Genomic DNA, 21935 nt, shown 5'->3' with positions numbered 1-21935 from the left:
AAAATGAAAATTTCTTTTCCCAATCCTCTTTTTTGAACATTTTTAAGTGTTTTGAAATTGAACTCAAATTTTCAAAGCTATTCAAAGTCACCCTCAAATGTCTAAGAAAAATATTTTTGAGCTTAAAACCCTGCCTATTATATACCAAGCGATCAGAAATTTTATGCTAATTAAGAAATAGGTCAGAATCATGGTCTGAAAATTTCATTATCAAGAGATACAAAGTACTTACGTTTTCTAAGTTTTGAAAACGAAAGTACTCCATAGCTCATTGTTCGAATAATGCAATGAAAAATGAAACTTTTCTATGTTTCACTTTTTTGCACCTATTCTTCAGAATGAAAATATTTAAGATTTTAAGTTCTTCTTTTATTCCATGATTTTTTACGGCACTCTGTTGACAATCTAACTCACGCATCAAATTCCCGCTTTCTTCAGTAAATTGAAGAAACCTAAGCCTAAGGATCACGGATTGAAACAATTTATATATGAAGGGTCGGATTTTACAGCCGCTCGTCGTGCAAGGCACTGAAAGGCCACGGGTGCCCAAAAGAAGGGCCGTTTGAAATGTGGCAACCTCATTGGTGGAAAATTGATAAACAGCTGCAAAGAAGCTCTGAGAAGCAATCAACAGAAGAGACCACTTTCGTTTTTGTTGCAGATTTCTATAATGTTATAAAAACTTCTCTCAGGGATTACTTGTCAATGTACATGTACACATGTGTTGTGTCAACTTATCAGCATTGTATTGTTGTAAAGGAAAAGATAAAAGAGGTATGACTAGCCTAGTTTCTAATCCTGATATAGGAGTTTAAGTTTAGACTGACAGGTCAGGTTCTATATACAAAACTGTATATACAAGCTATATACAATTCTATATATATTGGCAGTAAAAACTGATGTGGACCTGCAGGCTACGGCTACATGGGATGGCCATTTCACCACCATTTCACCGAACCTCAAAAGTCATTAGATTTGAGTTTAATGAACCGCATATTAAAAAATACACCAATTCTCTTTTGATTTTAGGCGGTAATCACAAATATCTTCGTTTCGCGTCGCCCGACCTACTCTCGAAAATTGAGTAGAATTGAGTCGGTAAGTCGGTAAATTACTCGGACTTTTTCTGTCAATGACCTTTCCTTCTTCAAAAATTATATTATTGCAGAATTTTTTGCAAGCGATTTCTAGCGCATTCGCAGCATTTTGACTTTGTTAATCATTACATGCGCCATTTTGGGGTCGGAGGTCAAAGGTCAAAGGTCATAATTTTAAACCACCCATTACACGCGGTTGTTTTGGGTGCTGGCTGGCTGGCAGTTTCCTCCAAGAATGCACTCCAAAAATGGATGGAAAAATGGGAACCCGAAAATTTTTACGACGGACGACCGACCGACCGACTCAGTTTTTAGACCCAACGAGGACGCGAAATGAAGATATTTGTGATTGCCGCCTTACAGTATAAATTGAAAATACAGACCAGATATCAATGAGTCCCATGGTGCCTACAATCGTCCCAAGTTGGAGCAGTTGACGGTATTTTGATTATGTTCGATTGTATTTGATTATTTTCAATTAGGTTTGATTGATTCAATTGTATTCAATATATTCGCTTTCGTTGTACGCCCCCCACCCTTAAAAACTCTAACACCCAGGGGTACTAGCTACGGTTGACAGATGAACTATAACAGAGTGATCCAATTTAATTTAATAGTAATCATATACATAGAATCGTAATGCAATAATAGACCTTTTTTTAAAGAGGCAGCCATATTGAATAATTATGTACTCCAGCATAAAAACAATGATACAGCCATGCATAATTTTTAAAATATGCACGATACAGTAATTATGCATGGCTGTATCATTGTTTTTATGCTGGAGTACATAATTATTCAACATGGCTGCCTCTTTAAAAAAAGGTCTATATCAAACACAATCAACAGTCATTTTTAATTATCGGGAAATCGGGGAAACCGTGGATAAAAAACGTACGGAATGAAACCTGACAGAAGGTTTATAAACAGATTTATTGAATAAAGCTATAAGAGGTTCATTACTTGTGGATCTTAAAACCTACTTAAGCAAAAACGAAAGTTGTTGGGAAGGAAAGAGTAAACACAAGACAGAAGGTTTGGTTGTGTTGATCAGGTATGTTTTTGAGAATCCAGCTGTTTTCGATCACGTTCACGTTCGATTAGTTCGATATTTAAGTAACATCAGGTCCGAAGGCCCATTCTCGCTACATTGTTACTTGGAGAAGATACTGAAATTAATGGAAAAGAAAAGCAACAAAGTAAAACATAAAATGTATACCTAAACAGTTAATAAAAATCAAGTTTTGGAGTTTCAGGTGAGCTTCGTAGCTTAGTCTACCATTTTGACCCGGGAAATAAATTATTATCGATTTAAATCGATTTTCTTTACCCGACAGGCTCGATAAAATGCACGAAAATATCTGAATATGTTTTCAGCGATTCTATCCGTGGAAAACATTTTTTCAGAAAAATATTTACACTCAACGATTCCTCATTTCAATTTCATTTCAAAGACAGGAAATTTTTCCAGAAAAAATTATCTTTGTTGCTAAAATTTGGGAAAAGTTCTTTGATCAAATCTATTTTCTCTCAACTGTTTATTACCGATTATAGTGAAATCGATGAAACAGCGAGAGATATTACAAATCTCTACGTCATAGGTCTTTGTTAAATTTTTACTCAGTGAGCGGAAAACATAACGTCATAGCAATCAGAGGAATTTTGCTAATATTCTTCTATATTTTAAAAAGTTTAACATAATTTTGAGTTTTTTTTGACAAAACTCTTTGTAATTATATAGCTTTTGAGTAATCTAATCGATTTTTTTTAATTTTACAATTTGTTTTACCATTATACAGATTTTATTCATTTATTACTGATCAAAAGCTATATTCTCCTACGCATCGAAGTTCACCATGTACGGAGCACGGTCCGAATGGTGGTGAATTGAGTGAAAATGATTACGCATACCAATGTTTTTCCAAACCTTTACAAACTGCTGAATTAAAAAGTCTTTGTCTGGGTCAGCCTCTGGAGGCTGAGTGGATCTGGCAAAATGGTGATGGGCTCACCCAACGCTGAAGGCTCTGGTAAGTTAGTATTTGAGACTGGGATTGCGATTGATGGACTGACGTTATTCCCGAGGGAAGAGTGTGCGACTTGGCACTTCCACTTTCGTTTTGAACAAAAGGAGGGGAAAAAACTTGCGACATGAAAGGGAAGTGGTACGATCACCAGCGGGAATGACTTTTAGATGGTTCTTATCCTATGCCTACTCTAAAAAATTTTTGTTTACACTGTTTCAGACCTCCCTTAGAATATTATTGTTTCAAAAAGGAAATGAGTTGACTCTGGAGCTTATTATAAGCTTATTTTTGTGTTGTGATTTTTTTTGAAATATTTGCTATAATTTGCTTTGCGAAGTCCTGAGCCATTTTTTGGGGGCAAATGGGTACTGTTTAGTATGTCTCAGCATCAGAGCAGTACAGGGAACCTTTTCAAACCCTGAAAATGTCTTTAAGAGTTGTGAAACCAGCCTTCAGCAGCCTGTAGAAGGTTCTCAAAATCTGATCAAACAAACTTGTCGAATCCAATCAAACAATTGAACTAATCAAACTCCATCGAACGATTAAAGTTCAATTAAAAAAATTAATCAAACCTAATCAAACACTCACAATTTTTGAAGCAATAGCAGTTCGATTGGTTCGGTCAGGAAAAAAACTTCGATTAGTTCGATGATATTAAATCCTCATATCTTCCCTTGCTTGCAAAAACTTTATCCTGCCACGCGATTGCCATTTCGACAGTTCCCGGACTTAACAACTTAAAGTTTATTGTACCCGGATATTTGTCCGCGGCCCCTTTGTTGCGATTTTGCACGCAGCCGAGTGGTGGATTCCTACGCCTCAACAAACCGCCTCTGGCGCTAAAAGGATACAGGGAAAGTGCGTAATCCATAATCGGTTTAATTTCCCGATTTACATTCTGAATTTGGCTTTGAAAAGAAGCTAATATACGGTGGTGGAGCAGCACAAACTTGTCGAACAATTAATTGGTTTATCGAACTGATTGAACCGAAACCCATTGATAGAACTTATTAAACACTCAGGATCTTTTAATAAATCTTAGAGTTCGATTAATTATTTTAATCAATCTTTAATCGTTTGATGAAGTTCGATTAGTTCAATTGTTCGATTGGTTCGACAAGTTTGATTGATCGGGTCTGGTATATTCCTTGAAGTCAGGTAACTTGCATCAGTGGAGGGAAACATACATACCCCTCAAATGAATGACCTGTCTGGTCATTAAAATACAAAGTTAAATACAAACAAAAATGGTAGAGTAGAGCTGCGAGCGGAGCTGCATGGTTCATTTGTTTTGAAATTTTTCTGCTTTGTTTGGTCAGTCATTTGAGGGCTAATAGACCTTTTTTCAAAGAGGACGTCTTGTTGAATGATTATGTAGTCCAGCCGTAAAAACAATGATAGAGCCATGCATAATTACTGTATCATGCATATTGTAATAATTATGCATGGTTTTATCATTGTTTTTCTGCTGGACTACATAATTATTCAACAGGGTGGCCTCTTTGAAAAAGGTCTATTGAAGTTTCCCTCCACTGATGATGCAAGTTACCCAACTTCACGGTATAGAAATGTAGGGCTCCCTAATTTTAAAATATATTTTTTGGGAGATCGTAAAATACAGTAGTTGCTTCCTCAAGATTTCTAAGCCAATCAAAATATGTGCACAGAAAACTGTGCTAGCAGTGGCGTTGTGACAAGCGGAGCTTTTTTGAAAGGGCGCCAAAAGAGACTTTTTTAATTGCCCTATCCTTAAATATCATACTTTAGGCGCCTTAAATCGCGCCCCTGGATCAATTTTACTGAGATAGTTTTAAAATACTTGCAATTTTTTTTTGCTCACTTCGCTTGCAATACAGCTAATTGGTAACTTCATGCAATCTTTAGCTAAATTTACAAGTTTTTTTGTGTACAATATAGCATTACACTCATTTTGTTTTATAAGCATAACGTTTATAAGCATACTGAAGCTCAAATTTCCAGAAAAATTAAGCATATGCTAAGCATACCTTGAGGCTCAGCCAAAGAAATTTTTAGAATCATAATTTCCAAAACTTCAGAAAATAACAGAAGAATGAAGAAGAGAATTACAAACAAAATTGGTGATTTTATTTTTGTTTGATCTCTTATAAGTAACACAACTTATAATAACAACAACATTCGAAAACAATAGAATGTCTTCATTTCTCTCAAGATTAAAGATAGGGGATAATGCGCGAAATTTTTTACCCCCCCCTTCATAATTTTTTTACCAAGCATAGGGTTAAGCATATATAGTCGAGGCTCAAAATTGAGCTTTACTTAAGCATAGTGAGCTTCAGCCGAAATTTACCGTATGCTTATAAAACGAAATGAGTGTATTGAATGAAAAGTTAACTGCGCCCCAAGACCAATTTGCTGACAAGGGGGCTTGGAAGCTTTGGCAATTTGCAAGAGTGTTTTCCATTCATTTTTGGATTTCTCAACAATTATTATATTTTATAGTTAGAGATTGTAAGAGTTTGTGCTTAAAAGGACGAAAAGAGAGGGGGTTGAGGAATTTTCATTTTTAAGAGGGGTTGATCTAAAAAAGGGGGTACGCTATCAAAAAATCAGAAAGATAAGATCTAGCATACAAATTTTTGTTGCTAGTTTTTTCACTGATTACCTTTTTCCTCAAATCAATGTAGTTTTCTTCAACAAACTTCACATGCAGTGTTGCTGAACAATGTCTCACAACCCTTCATTTTTTAGTACAAACAGTTTCCACACTGGCGCTTGCGGAAGCTGCTCATCGAGAATACCAAGCTGGTAACTATGAAAGTGCTGAAAAACTTTGTATGCAGTGGTGGAGAAGGGAGACTGATAGTACTGGATGCCTCTTACTTCTATCATCCATTCATTTTCAATGCAGAAGGCTGGACCAATCTGCACAATTCAGTCAACTTGCCATAAAACAGAACCCGATGCTTGCAGAAGCTTTCTCCAATCTTGGGAATGTGTTGAAAGAAAAAGGCCAAGTTAAAGATGCACTCGCAAATTACAGACATGCAGTCAAACTCAAACCAGATTTCATTGACGGCTACATTAATCTTGCTGCTGCACTTGTTACTGCTGGTGATTTAGAGGGAGCTGTGCAAGCTTATGCCACTGCCCTTAATTATAATCCTGTAAGTCAAATTTGTAGAGATTTCAGCATTCACTGATTGGGGACTTGCTAAATCATTTTCAGGCTCTTATGTTTGTATGTCATACACTAATCTGTGTAAGGCTCATTTTCTATATAGAGCCAATTTATTTTATGCTTATAGAAAAGTGAATGAAATTTTATATACTTTTCAGGAACTATATTGTGTACGAAGTGATCTTGGAAATCTACTGAAAGCACTTGGTCGACTTGAAGAAGCTAAGGTATGTAATGAGAATTCTTTTATACCTCTTTACTTTATGAACAGTTTTTCGCTTCCCTAAAGAGAAACATCTGAATCTAATTGCCTCTTTCTTTATTTTCTCTATGGTTCCAAACAGGGTATCAACTGTGAATCAACTACATGGAATCCTCAATGATGCTGTTTATCCTGACCAGTCACACATATTTTATCTTAGCACTAGAGGATTGTGAAAGCTATTACTAGAAAAACTCTTTCTCACTAGACCTAGAACATCTAATGACTAAATCTTAAGTTAATAGCCTTTTCAATCTTCTGATAATAACTTGTGATTGTTACATTGGCCATGATTATTTTTCTTCAATGAAGGCATGTTATCTCAAAGCCATTGAAACTCAACCAAACTTTGCTGTGGCTTGGAGCAACCTTGGATGTGTATTTAATGCTCAAGGGGAAATATGGCTTGCCATTCACCATTTTGAGAAAGTAAGTTTTGTCTATCAGAGGGAGTTGGTACTCAAATCTCAGACATAGTGGTGTTGCAAAAGGTGGAATGCAAAATACAAAGATTTGAGATTTTTTTTTTGAAAAAACTTTTGTACTCATTGACTATTTGACAAATTCAATTTGTGCCAAAAAGGGTTTTTGCATTGCATCGGTGTCAAAATGTTTTGAAAGAATTGGTATAATTCATGTGTACTAAAATGCCACTTTCTAAATCTTTGGGGGGGGGGGTGGTATGTAAAATATTCTCAAAATCCCCTTTCAGCAACACTTATCTAGGTCTGACTCTTCCTGTCTATAAATTAATCGTATTCCCTGTCTTTTTCTATCATTGAAGCTTTTGACATTAACAGATTCTGTGAATTAAAGCTCCCATTTCTCTTGTTTGCCAATTCATATTGCATTAGGAAGTGACATACATTTTATTTTTATAAGCAAGTGTATGCCCCTTGGTCAGGCTCAAGTATGATTAAGTTCTCAAAGCATCCAGGCATAGTTTATGCTTATTATATGCTGATGAATCATGCTTATGATTCACCTTGAGCCAAGTTTTTAGTGAAATTACAGAAATGTCGTAAAAATTTGTTCATATTTTGGGAGCAGTCGAATGTAGCTAGCCGTGGAATTTCTTTTTTTTTTACTTGACCTCTCTACCAAACCTTTTTAAACAGATAAGAAATGGCAACTTGAAAAATATTTCAGGCTGACACATATGCTTATGCTATGCTTAGGAATTCAGCAAATCTGAGCCTTCATATGCTTATAAGCGTTCTGCTTATAAAAAAAAAACATGTAGTGTCCTGTCCTCATGATTGAAAAATTCAGTCTGCTTTTCTAAGCATCTTTGTTTACATTAACCCATTTTCGTTCTATTTTGTCTAGTATTCCTTTTGCAACAAAATTTTACGTTTGTGTCAGGTTGACATTTGAGAAATTTTTATGGGTATATTGGAGGAACTGATATTTTCAGAATTTTTTGGGGGGAAATCAAAAAAGGGGGCAAACAAAAAAACTGTCATAGGAGAAAAAAGAATTTGGTGGGGGGAACAAACCCTGGAGTGAGTGGGTAAAACCCATGTTGTTCACAAAGAACCTCATTAAGGCTGACTTTATCAAGATCTGTATCAGATAACTAATTTTACCCCATTTTCAGTTCACATTTACTTTTCTTTGAAATAACTTCAGCCACTTTTGAAACACCTCAAGAAAACAGAAAATGAAAAGTTTTGAAAATTATTTTTCAGGCTGTTCAAATTGACCAAAACTTTCTTGATGCCTACATAAATCTTGGCAATGTGCTCAAAGAAGCCAGAATATTTGACAGAGCTGTGACTGCCTACTTGCGTGCACTAACAATAAACCCAAATCATGCTATTGTCCATGGAAATTTAGCATGTGTTTACTATGAGCAAGGGTAAGAAATCTTTTCCAATATTTTTTCATTTCTTAATCCACACATTGCTTGGATTAGTTTCCCTGTAATAATGTGACACCTACTTCCAGGTTGGCCACCCTTTGCTTTGTCCAAAGTAATTTTATTGCAGCTGTTCATAGCTCTTTATGATTTGAAGGATGGATCAACTATAAAGTGAATTGTTTTAGTTCTGTTTATTATGACAGCATACCTATCACATGCAGCTACATTTAATCTTTGAGCATCAACACTGTCACTTTGAAGACTTATTGCTGACAGAAATCTCACAAATTTAGTGAGCAAAATTGTCTTATTCATTTTCAGGCTCATTGATTTGGCAGTTGATACTTACAAAAGAGCTATTGAACTACAACCAAACTTCCCTGATGCTTACTGTAATTTGGCAAATGCTCTTAAGGAACAAGGCAAAGTTGAAGAATCAGAGGAATGTTATAACACAGCTCTAACCCTATGTCCATCACATGCAGACTCGTTAAATAATCTAGCAAACATCAAAAGGGAACAAGGCAAAATTGAAGATTCCATTGGATTGTACATGAAAGCGCTACAGGTGAGCCTAATAAACTATGTAATAAGATTGAAAATTGATTTCAGATTTTTTTACATATTAGACAGAAAGGGTAATTGAGTTGAGGGTGTGGTTAACAATACCCAATTTATATTTGTCACAGGTCTTTCCAGAGTTTGCTGCAGCCCACTCTAATTTAGCAAGTATTTTACAACAACAAGGAAAACTCCACGAAGCATTGATGCATTACAAAGATGCAATAAGGTATTTAAAATGATTGTGTAATGCACCTTATTCATTTTCCATAAATACTGTCCTCTTGCAGGTATTACCCGATTTTGCAGTGGGATACTCCAATTTAGCTTGTGTCTTACAAGAGCAAGGACGCCTCAAGGAAGCTTTACTGTATTATCAAGAGGCAGTGAGGTATTGTAATGGCATTTTTTAATAAGCTGAAAGTTTTTCTCTTACATGTCCAATTTAACCTTTCATTACAAGTTATAAGTTTATTTTTTGTAAGATTTAATTTGCTTGTTTTGTTTCTACTAAAATGACACCTTTTAAAATGCTAATGTAATGTGTTTCTTCTCATTTGAAATAAACTTTTTTTCAACAATTTTATTTCAGAATCCATCCGACTTTTGCTGATGCATACTCAAACATGGGGAATGCCTTGAAGGAAATGCAGGATATTCAAGGTGCAATCCAGTGCTACACCAGAGCCATTCAAATAAATCCTGGTTTTGCAGATGCCCATAGTAATCTTGCATCAGTATACAAAGACTCAGGAAATATTGCTGAGGCTATTCAATCCTATAGAACTGCTCTTAAATTGAAACCAGAGTTTCCAGATGCTTATTGTAACCTTGCACATTGCTTACAAATAATTTGTGATTGGAATGATTATGATAATCGTATGAAAAAACTGTTAACAATAGTTGATGATCAACTTGGTAAAAATCGATTGCCTTCAGTTCATCCGCACCACACCATGTTATATCCTTTGTCCCCACAACAAAGAAAGGCTATTGCTAATCGTCATGGAAACCTTTGTCTTGATAAGGTATGTAATGACTGGTTTTCAATAACTTGAATTACAGTATGATATCTTTAGTCACATAACTTTGTATTGAAAACCCAGCTTCAGTTAAGGTTAAGCCAATTTTCATTCATTGATTGAGTCCTCTCCTGAAGCTTCCAATTTGTGAAGGAAATTTTATGAATTTTTTGGACCTCCATTTCTTTTTTTTTATCTCACAATTGATCACCTGGGAATCAATTTGAAAGAATGGCTGGCAAACTTGCTTTATATAATTCACATAACCTTTTACATAATGAGCATTTTATTTTAGACAAAAATTAGGGGTTGTTTTAGAAAATCATGAAAAAACTAAATTTGGGTAGGAACTTATTTTGATGAGACGGCAATATTTTTAAGTCCACTAAAGTGTAGACTAGTAAACTAGTCGGTTATTACATATAATAAAACTGTCAATCAAATAATGTAAACACTAATTAAATATTCATCGTGCGTGAGAGAAAAGGAAAATAACCGACTAGAAGCTTCTTCCAACGCCTTTTTTTTTCACCTAAAATCGTAAGGAGAGACATACAGATTTCTGTATGTCTGACCCGTGCGGGATCGCATTTATTTTTCTTTCTGTTTTTTACATTTTTGGAAATGCTCATTTATTTATATGTTCCCATGTTTAATGTTACTATGAAATATCATTTAGTCAAAAAAGTTGGATGGATTCTCAAAAACCTAAAAAAGGTTGTAAAATTAAACAACGTTTTTTGAGGGAAGAAGCTTCTAGTCGTTGAAATTCAGAAAAGACACGCAACCTCACCTAAAGTGTAATAAATTAATCATGTTGGTCTTCAATGACCTTGAAATTCTGTTTTCTCTAATAACTTAATACTTTTCCTTCGGAATAATTCCAATGTTCTTTCGTTTTAAGGTTGCTCTTCTTCACAAAGATCCTTACAAATACCCTACCGATTTAAAAGCAAGTGGAGGTCGATTAAGAATTGCTTACATCAGCAGTGATTTTTGTAATCATCCTACATCTCATTTGATGCAAAGTGTACCTGGTTTTCATGACCGCTCAAAAGTTGAAGTATTTTGTTATACCTTAACACCTAATGATCAAACTAGTTTCCGCAAAAAGATCGAAAGTGAATGCGAACATTTTATTGACTTAACTCAATACGCTTGCCATGGACAGGCTGCAGATAAAATCAATAGCGATGGAATTCATGTCTTGGTCAATATGAATGGTTACACCAAAGGTGCACGAAACGAAATTTTTGCCTTACGACCCGCTCCCGTTCAAGTAAGTCATACTTCATGTTTACTTGCTTTGAAATTTCAGCTTGAGAAATCATTTACATTGCCCATGTTACTTTGCTCTATCGACTGCTATCGAGTCAGAAAGGTGGAAGAATGTTTTGATGTAGTACAACAAGACTGGAAGCCATATATAAAATTCATACTTAACAAAATTATCAATTTTATTTAGGTCATGTGGCTTGGTTATCCTGGCACTAGTGGTGCAACCTATATGGATTACATCATTACCGACAAAGAAACGTCGCCGTTGAAATATACGGAGCATTACTCTGAGAAATTTGCGTACATGCCACATACGTTCTTTGTTGGTGACCATAAACAGATGTTCCCTCATCTTATCAAGGATGTCACTCAAGAAAAACGCAACGTAAATACAATTAATAGTGCAACAAACACTACATCGGTTATCACAACTAAAGGTGTGGAGCAATACATCGAAGAAAGAATAGACCAGCGCAAAGAAGAAGTTTCTGGAACGAAAGATAGCGGAGAACGTGTCCCGGAAACCCTGCCACAAATGTCACGTGCTTCATACGGTTTACCTGATGACGCTTTTGTGTTCTGTAATTTTAATCAATTATACAAAATAGACCCTCAAACATTCGAATCGTGGTGCAATATTCTCACACAAGTACCAAACAGTGTTCTTTGGCTGTTAAGATTCCCACAAGTCGGTGAAACGAACGTGAAAGCACAAGCGGTTGCTCACGGTGTCGCGGAGGAACGTATTATATTTTCAAACGTTGCTCCCAAGGAAGAGCATGTACGTAGAGGACAATTAGGAGATGTTTGTTTAGATACGCCGTTATGTAATGGACATACTACAGGAATGGACGTTTTATGGGCAGGTTGCCCTATGGTCACCTTGCCTTTAGAGACATTAGCTTCACGTGTAGCAGCTTCTCAGATGCATGCGTTAGGAGTTTCAGAGTTGGTCGCAAAAACGAGAAAAGATTATGAAGACATTGCTATTAAACTTGGAACAGACAAAGAATAGTAAGTTTTAATTAAACAGTTTTATTTGTAAGGCTTTGTCGGTTTTATTAAGTCTCATCTCTTTTGACGAATAGACGATATCGGCTTAACGAAATTCTCCCCGAATGATTACCCATGATTCATTGCGCAAAAAATTCAGTAAGTCAATATTACCCGTGAATTTTTTTGCGCAATGCATCATGGGCAATCATTTGGGGAGAATTCGGAAAGCCGATATCGTCTATTACAGCATTGTTCTCACATTTTGAGCGATGCACCGTTACACGATTTTCCCAATCAAGACTCATTGTCTGCTTAAGTTACCCAATACCTAATTCTAATTTTACTTTTTTAGCTACCGAAAAATCAAACTGAAAGTATGGGATGGCCGTCTGTTGTCACCTTTGTTTAATACTCAACAATATACACTGGACTTAGAAAAGAAATTTTACAAAATGTGGCAGAGATATGAAGGAGGTCAATCTCCTGATCATTTAACAGATTGAATAACTTGTTTTTAACTTTTGTAGTAACCATAATTATTATCATAATATTCTCTATTTCTATATTATCTTTTAATTTTATACTTTAATCAGAGATTTAATTTCTCAAATTTCGAGGTGTTATAATTATTTTAAATGATCTGTATTAATGTTTTATTTTTCAAATGAAGCCTTTCTTGTTCGAATATGTTGGTTAATATTTTGCGACTTGTGAAAGCCATTCTTAAAATCATAACGGACAAAGATTTTGAGTATTTTAAGATTTTTTAATGACAAAAAGAGAGTTAATCCATAATCTTTTTAAAAATCGTCAAACTTATAAAATATTATCATAACTTATGTGTATGCAATTACTTATAATTTTTGTAAATAGATTCCATTTTGTGTTCGGTGTTTTGAAGCAGTAGAAAGTAAGCGAAGTTGAAAATATACTGTAAGTCTTTAAGTATATAAGATAAATCCGAACATTTGTCTTTAGTTTTTCGGTTTTGATTTGATTTTGATTGACCAATATGAAATTAAATTTCTTTGATTTTGGTGAGATCTGCACTTTTATTCTTTTAAGCAACCCTATTTTTCGGGTCAGGGCTGGGATTGCTTGGCATTCTAGCACATGAGAAATGAAATGAAAAATTTGCTTTGACCACCCCTGATATTATACCATTATACCATCTTTTGCCATGGTTAGATCATCTTAATAGCTTTTATTTTACTTTACGAAACATTGACTAACTACAAAGCAGCCACCGGCTAGGAAGTATGAAATATCTGTTCTTGAGGTCCCTTTATCCCGGAAAAAACTATCTGCTTTGTGTTCTGGCCTTCCCTGGATTATATCTGGTCTGGGGAAAATGGGACTCCTGGAAAATATATATATCTGTTCTCTAGAAATATTACTTTAAAACCCTTTCCGGACGCATGATTTCACGGCTATATGACGCGAACAAAAATTTGATTTTTGACTGGCTTCACTAAAATTGCAATAGAAAGTGATTGATAAAAGATATCACGATAAGTAATACCTCCTTTTTTTCACATGTAATAGGGGTTTTGAAATACCAAAAAAAAAATTTTAAATATGGCTGACACATGGTCACGTGACCGAAAATCGGCAGATTTTTTTTCGAAAAGGGAAAATTTTTGACTTTGAATAAAGAAATAGAGTAAAAGGCATTTGCTTTACGCCTTGAACTTTGAATATGATTTAGAGAATTGAATTACTGGCCGGGTAAAAAAAATTTCATGTCAAAAGCTTTCCAAGAATCTGAGTAATGATTTTTTGTCCAAATTTTTGAGCAATTTTTCCCTTACAGATTTAGCCTGAGTAAATTTACAACAAACATTGAACATTTATAATTCCAGTTGTAAACAAGATATCGAAAAGCGGTTTTTTGCAGGTTACGGGAAATTTATCTCAAAATCATTATTCAAAACCATGCAATTGTATTTTGGCGCGAAAACTGTTAAAATCTTTTACAAAGCTATGGGCCACCCGGTGGCCCGTGCGTCATATAGGAACACGATTCATGGGCCACACAGTGGCCCGTGCGTCCGGAAAGGGTTAATGAGATAAACTTTCGCAGATTTGGGTGTCATCTGCGAAAATCCACGAAATTAAGTCTCAATGGAAATTTAGAAGGGCCTCATCCGCGAAATATTTCTAAACAAAACTCAAAATATGTCAAACAAATACTATTTGAATGTTTACTGGCATCAAAGAAGCGCTAATAATGTGTATTTTAACGGGATTTCAACAACCAAAATGCATGATTTGACAGTAAAAGTCACAAAATCGTGAAAATATTGCCACCTGCGAAATTAAGTCCCCGCGAAATTTTTGAATTTCGTGGATAGGCCCAACCGCGAAAGTTTATCCTATTAAAGTATGCTCCTAAAAATTGAGACCTTTCAAGAAAATTATGAAGCTCCCTGGAAAAAAAAATCTGCCATCTGGTTGTGTTTTTCACAATTTAGCTCCTGGATTTTTTGAACAGATGTGTCTTTAAGGTGACCCCTAGATTTTACCTGGGTGTTTTGAGGAAAGTCTCTCCTAGATTTATTCATAAAACTTACTCTCCTGGATGGAAAAAAATAACAGATTTTCAAAAAAATTTGCCGGCGGCTGCTCTTGTAACTAGCTCGCGTCCCGTCAACCTGTTTGCTTATAAAACACTATTTAGGAGGGTAGGTCAAGTTGGCTCTAGCCTGAAATGAGCGTTTTACACATAAATATAGAGCTCTTTTGAGAAATTTCTAAAAACTTTTAAAAAGTACTTTTCAAGTTTAGCTGTTTGTCAGCAAAATTGCAAATGCGAATATTTTAGGTGTACAAAGCTTTCGCGAATCAAAGCATGGAAATTGAAATCGTCATACGAAAAATACAGGGATAAATAATTTTTGTATTAGCTTGAAACTTTTGTCTTTTGACTTATAATACGAGACTTCAACGGGCTTAAAAGTACCGTAAATTTTGCGAGATATTTTGTGCCAGTTAATTTAAAAGGATCATTTTGAGTGGAATACTTTCATATAAAAATGAAGTAAAAGAAGGGTATGGGAATTTGAATTGAGTTTAAAGCCCCGATGGGGCTAGAGATAAATCTTTTTAAAAACCTTTCTAAGATCTCATTTAAAAGTACTTGTGCAAATTTTCAGGGTCTCAGTCCAACTACCTTAAGGGAATTAATTTTCGCGGCAACTAATTTTCTCGAAATAATTTAATTTTCGCGGGACTTATTTTTGCGACTAACTTCGACTGTAAATTTTCGCGAGGATTTAATTTCGCGAATTGGCGAATTTTTTCAGATTTTCACTTTGATTACGAGAGATTTTCACTGGGCGAAATCTTGTCTTTCCATTTTCGAAAGATGTTGAGAAGATCAACTTTCAACAAATTTCCAAAATTTTCGAAAGATGAAGTTTCAAATTTGTTGAAAGATATTGGAAGCTCATCTTTCGATGTCTTTCGACTTTTAGGAAGACGAACTTCTCTATTTTTCCAAGATTTGGAAAGACGAACTTACAAGTTTGTTGAATTTTGTTGAAAATTCATCTTCCAACAACTTTCTATTTTTCGAAAGACGAACTTCTCTGTCTGTATTTCAAAAGTTTTGAAATATAAACTTTCAATTTTTCAAAAAGATGTCAAAAAGTCGTTTATCGACGTCTTTCAACTTTTCGAAAGATGAACTTCTCTGTATTTCAAAAGTTTTGAAATATGAACTTTCAATTTTTCAAAAAGATGTCGAAAAGTCGTTTATCGACGTCTTTCAACTTTTCGAAAGAAGAACTTCTCTGTATTTCAAAAGTTTCGAAATTTGAACTTTCAATTTTTTAAAAAGATGTCTAAAACTCGTATATCGACGTCTTCCAATTCGAAAGGCGAACTTTTACACTTTTTACTTACGTTTAATGTTTAATGTTTAATATTTTCTAAATACACGCTTTTTCATAGGAACAATTTTAAAAGAACACGAGTTTGCTGATTTTAATGGGTTTTAATAGATTTTAAGCCATTTTAATTTCTTAAGGAAAAAAAATAATCGTAAGAACATTTAAGGCTAAAAACCTCGAAAAATTAAGAACAGTCCAGACAGCCCAGCCTGAGCCAAAATTTTCTGGTTCTTCTTATAAAAAAAGGAAAAATTTCGACGCTCGTATTTATTTCGACGTCTTTCAACACTTCTCGAAAGATGAACTTCTCTTGGTTTTTCCATGTTGCTGAAAGAAGGACGCGCCAAAACGTTTACGAACCAAAGTCCGCACTGATGAATACCGGGGATCAAAAAGACTATTTGAAGCATACTTTTTGACGTTTAAAACACAAGAAGATACTAAAATATCGAGTCTGCTAAATTGCGTGGGTTGCGTGGGTGCGTGGGTGCGTGGGTCGATATTTTTGCGTGGGTCATTTTTTTGCGTGGGTGCGTGGGTCAAAATATTTTTTGCGTGGGTCAAAAATTTTGCGTGGGTCAAAAATTTTGCGTGGGTCAAAAATTTTGCGTGGGTCAAAATTTTTGCGTGGGTCATATTTTTTGCATGGGTCAAATTTTTTGCGTGGGTCAAAATTTTTGCGTGGGTCATTATTTTTTGCGTGGGTCATATTTTTTGCGTGGGTCATTATTTTTTGCGTGGGTCAAAATTTTTGCGTGGGTTAAAATTCTCTCTGTAATTCGAAAAAATGCCTTCCCTTGAAATTCGAACTGGTCACATCCAAAATGTTGGATGTGTTTTAACACTTTTTGGTTTATTTTGTTTATTTTGCATAGCTGTACAGTTCCGTACTTTCTGAATAATAATATGGTGAATTTGTTCCAATAAACGAGGTCGGAAAGAATATTTCCAACAAAGGAGTGTCTTTTTATAAGAGGAAGCTTTATAGAATCTTTTTAGAAGCTTTATAGCTTTTTTATAGCACGCTTTAATCTTTTGGGTTTGCTTTGAGTGTTAAAGAACAAAGCAAATGGCGACAAAATCTGAAAATTTTTCTACAAAAGTTATATTCATTAGGCGGCGGATTACTAAACAATTTAATCGTTGTCAATTATTTTGTCCACCCCACTTGTAATTTCTTTGATTTAAGTACATTAAAAATTGGACGAAATAAAGACGATGTACTTTTTTTCAAAGCAATAGAACACTGGAATCCTGAAATATAGCACGCTAAAATTCAAAAGTGTGATCCTGAAGTGTGTCTACAAAAATTAAACGGATGTGTGTTGATTCTGTATAATGTTATAGTAAATAAGTGCAGCTATGTAAAATAAACCACAAGGTGTTACTACATAAAAACTGTGTGCTTTTGTTTAGTTTTCGTAGATATGTACACAACACATTTTTGTATAAGATAACTTGAAAAATTTTAATTTGGCAAAAAAAAAACGTCTTAGCTAACTCGAAAGTTTTAATTTGGTAAAAAAATCGAGTTAGCTAAAAAATCACCAAAAAAATAGTGACCCACTCAAAAACTTTGACCCACGCAAAAAAAATATGACCCACGCAAAAAATATGACCCACGTAAAATTTTTTACCCACGCAAAAAAAATTGACCCACGCAAAAAAATAATGACCCACGCAAAAAAAATGACCCACGCAAAAAATTTGACCCACGCAAAAAATTTGACCCACGCAAAAAATATTTTGACCCACGCACCCACGCAAAAAAATGACCCACGCAAAATATTAACCCACGCAAAAATATTGACCCACGCACCCACGCAACCCACGCAATTTAGCAGACTCTAAAATATCTAAATTTCTTGTAAAATGAAATAATTCTAAGTGTATTACATACACAGTTTATGGTTAAATAATGTAAATATAATATCCACATCATTGGAAGTACTTTTGCAAACCCCCGGAAAAAAATTTCTTTTTGTAATTTTGAAACTGGAAGCAGTGTAGAGTGGGAAAGAGTTACATCGGATCACCCAAAGTACCCTCATGTTTTTTTTTTATTTTCTTATCTCTGATCCTGTCTTTCTCTTTTCTGACTGTCTGAGTTTCTGAGTTTCTGAGACTTAGTTTCTCATTTCTGACTGAGTTTTCATACCTGTCAATCATTTGTCCATCAATTTCGACCAACGTAATTCTCGCACCGAGTGGGATTCGAACCACCACCAAAGAAAGACTTATCTGGTACCAGATGTGGAAATATGCTACGACACGCTTTGCTCTAAAGGTCGGGCATATTTTAACATCTGGAAGGTTTGCATTACGGGATTTGACTTGACCGCGTTTAAACATTTTGTGAGGAGCTTGGAAACGATCAACATAACAAGTTAGCATCTAATTCCTATCGGATGCGAGTGCTAAGCAGAAAATAATAACAAATCTGATTCGCATCAGATTTGTTATATTCTCTAGGCTAGCACCATATTCACAATTAGTACCATATTCGATATGGTTCGGAATCATATTCATGTACTAGTAAACAAACATAAACAGTCCCTAATTTAGCTTCATTTACATGAAAATACAACTTAAAACATGAATTTATTGCTTTTTCCTACTTACCTAGACCAACGGATTAGAATAGGTGGATTAACTTCTCTCGTTGCTCCCAAGAGAGATCCATTGTCTTCTCATTGTTAATGTTACAAGAAAAATCTGTAAATGACTCTGCGCACTCCTCGTTTAGTTTTTTCATTGTTTTTATAAGAGCAATTTTCCAATTTATACAGTTTCGAAAACGAATTTGTCCTATGATTCGATCAATTTTGATGATTTTGCAAATATTTTAAATCATGCACTTAAGTTTTAGCATCAACAAACGCTAGACCAGTTTTAATGTAAATTTTTAATCTTTTGTCAATGGCAATCTTCAGATAAGTGAAAATTAACGTATGGTCTATAACTAAGAAACTATCGATGGGTCACGAATGGGTTGCATACTGGTGAAAGAAGACTGTATTTAGAATTAGGAAAATAAATTTCAAATTATTTGGCTAATTTCTGCATTGGATAGAAAGGGCTAAAAAAGTGCATTTTCTTATTTAAAATGTACCACGTGATACGTAATGACCAATGAAAATGTTGAAAGTAATGATTTTTTACAACTTTTTTACAACTTATCAAGTTTTAATTGCTAGCAAACTCGTAAAAAAGTTTGATAACCTAACGAGGAGTGTTTTCTATGAGTTCTTAATCCACCTATTCTAATCCGTTGCCTAGACATACTCGATAAATATTACACTAACCTTCATAGTTTTCAGGGCCTCAAAAGTGAATTTTCAATGTGGTCTGACAAAAAGTGAGGTTAATCGTTAGTAAGATACAAACTACCTATACAGAAGTCTTTATATCTTTCTGAAGACAAAATTATCTGTTTTGTACACATATTTGTACTGCTGCTAGAGACTTTGACTGACTTTGACTACTGTTGTCCTGTTGTCGGTCAGTCGGTTGTGTTCAGTTGTCTGGCGGTGGTCAACAGTTGTTTTGATAGGACCGCACAAGATTATACCAACATGAAACTTACTGAAAAAGCATAAGGAACATACCTGTTACTGTTTCTTTATGATCTTTGAGTTTGGATTTGAGAAAAATCAGTAAAAAAGTACTAAAAATCAGTCCACCAAAACAAACAAAAAATAATCAACATTTGTGTGTAAAAAAACATCTTTAAAAGGTTGGTGCATTTACAGAAATTACACTGAATACTAAAAGTAATACTAAGGAAGCATAAAGACATTTATAATGTAAAAAAGTCCACCAAAACAAACCAAAAAACAACCAAAATCCAACAAAAGTTCTTCACTGTACTTGCCCTTCTTGAACCCGAAATTTGCTTTGTCATTGAAGCGCCAAAACTATATAAATAAAATTAGTTTTTGACGATCGGCGCAGCAGACATTTTCATGCTGTTGCAGTCGGGACGAACAATATTCTTGGGGAAGGGAAGATTAAGCCATTGAACCCGACTGTTGTCGGCACATCAAAGGGCCACTACTAAATCTCTCCGATGGTATATTGGTCCGCTCCTTTAGAGCTTTAGCGTGGGCGGCCGCCAATACGCCATCGGAATATCAGATAAAAGAAAGACCTTCAGATTCGGAAACCAGCGCTCTATCCACTGAGCCATCGCCGCACAGCAAATCCATGCAATTCATAACATATTATACCCAACTAGCAAAAGACGGGGGTAATGTTATTATAATATGGGTAAAAGTACCCCTTTTTTAAACCTGACTGAAATTCGAGCCGTTACTAGCAACCCTGCGGGGCCCAAGGCGCCGAGTATGCACCCGGCACAGTGACAAGCCGTTACTAGCAACCCTGACCCTACCTAACTGTTAGTTAATCAATTCCAAACAACAAAACCCCCGGAAAGGTGACTATCAGCGATCCGTGGATAAAAAAATAAAAAAATGAAAAATAAAAAAATGAAGGTAACTTTGGGTGATCCGATATAACTCTCTCCTGTAGAGTGGAAGGCTGTGTGTGTGTGTGTGTGTGATGAGGAAGACAGCAAACCAAAGCAAAGCCAAAATGCAGTGCAAATGGGAATCAAAAGATGCTAAGGTGAGCTCCTTTTTATATATTTCTAATGATTGAAGTGTGGTATTTGTCTGTATGGACTATACAGACACATACACATAATAGCTACACCACAGCTTTTCAAAGCTATGGGCAGTTATAGTCTGTTAACCTCCAGTGGACGATGTGGATTTTCCACAACAATCTACTTTGGAAAAAGTTCAGGGTATTAGCCTCCCAGGGGGAGGCACTTAAGCAAAATTGGGTATGTGTCGCTGCTGGTGACAGGGTCCCATTTTTACGCTCTCCATCCTCCATAGTCATCAGATGGCTGACCAATTAAATCAGCAAAATTTCAAAACAAATGAACTACGCAGCTCTGCTAGTAGTACGTAGTACTCTACCATTTTTGCCGAAAATTCATATCTGACAGGGTCCACTTTTCAAACTCCAACGGCACATCCCTGTCGGCTGTCTAGATCAGTGCCCCACCCCCTAGGAGCTAGGTGAAAGCCTCCTTTTCAAAAGTTTTCCACCAAGGACGTTTTAATACCAATTTTTTTTCTATTATAATGTGTAATGTATATATACAGGAATTCTTCTTGATAATCAACCAAGTAGGGGGTCAAGCAGCTAGTACAAGACATGTCATCTAAATAGATAAAAAGAATATAATCAGATAAAATAATACCTGGTCACTTTAGAACCTTTGAATTTTTTCATCTTTCAATCAGTCAATAGGAGATTACAACATTCTAGGAAATATTTTAGATAATAAATTTCTCTGACAACCCGCAAACCGATTTTAAGATTTTTCTAAGGTAGGAAATCAAATTCACATAACACACCACCAGGTACCAGCTGGTATGATGTCTTGTACTAACTGCTTGATCCCCCTGGACCAAAGCTGGTCACTTTTGTTTTAACTAGTTGTCTTTCCATTTCAGGAAATAAAATAAAAGTTGGTTGGTTGGAATGCAAGCTGTCAGATCATTTTATTTTGGAAAATTCTTATTCTGACTTCCCTGTTAGAATTAAAGAAGATTTTGTCATAACATGGTTGAAGTAAAAAATGATGTTAAATTAAACTCAACGTGGAATATCAAATGATAACATAGCTGAAGGTAGGCCTTTTAGACATAGTATTTTAGTCTAAAAACAAAGAAATGTTGACGTTTTTGTTTTTGCTAT

At 35.1% G+C, this 21935-nt stretch overlaps 1 protein-coding gene across 2 annotated transcripts; it reads left to right on the top strand.

Annotated features, from left to right (window-relative positions):
• Positions 1-2981: 2981 nt before the first annotated feature.
• On the top strand, positions 2982-12875 carry LOC136808121 (UDP-N-acetylglucosamine--peptide N-acetylglucosaminyltransferase 110 kDa subunit-like). Of its 2 annotated transcripts, none has more exons than XM_067064664.1 (11): positions 2982-3127; positions 5855-6270; positions 6443-6511; positions 6859-6975; positions 8238-8407; positions 8732-8978; positions 9262-9362; positions 9564-9999; positions 10898-11272; positions 11459-12285; positions 12620-12875. In XM_067064664.1, exons 1-11 carry the CDS (start codon positions 3094-3096, stop codon positions 12768-12770), a joined length of 2943 nt encoding a protein of 980 aa, XP_066920765.1. In that variant the 5' UTR covers positions 2982-3093; the 3' UTR covers positions 12771-12875. The 2 variants fall into 2 exon arrangements, with proteins under 2 accessions (XP_066920765.1, XP_066920764.1); XM_067064663.1 differs by lacking the exon at positions 9262-9362 and adding an exon at positions 9100-9200 and having other exon boundaries at positions 12620-12874.
• The last annotated feature ends 9060 nt before the right edge of the window (positions 12876-21935 follow it).

The sequence above is a fragment of the Clytia hemisphaerica genome, unplaced genomic scaffold, assembly GCF_902728285.1.
Source record: "Clytia hemisphaerica strain Z4C2 unplaced genomic scaffold, Clytia hemisphaerica genome assembly, whole genome shotgun sequence".
NCBI classification, from domain to species: domain Eukaryota; kingdom Metazoa; phylum Cnidaria; class Hydrozoa; order Leptothecata; family Clytiidae; genus Clytia; species Clytia hemisphaerica.
The sequence above is the reverse complement of the archived record's forward strand: the minus strand, read 5'-3'. Positions and strand labels throughout refer to the sequence as shown.

What these genes read in the sequence shown, in the direction of transcription:
- LOC136808121 (XM_067064664.1), top strand. Translation starts at nt 3,094, where the DNA reads ATGGTGATGGGCTCACCCAACGCTGAAGGCTCTG. An exon ending in CTGCCCTTAATTATAATCCT is followed by an intron (nt 6,271 to 6,442) that starts GTAAGTCAAATT and finishes TATACTTTTCAG; the next exon opens with GAACTATATTGTGTACGAAG. An exon ending in CCATTCACCATTTTGAGAAA is followed by an intron (nt 6,976 to 8,237) that starts GTAAGTTTTGTC and finishes ATTATTTTTCAG; the next exon opens with GCTGTTCAAATTGACCAAAA.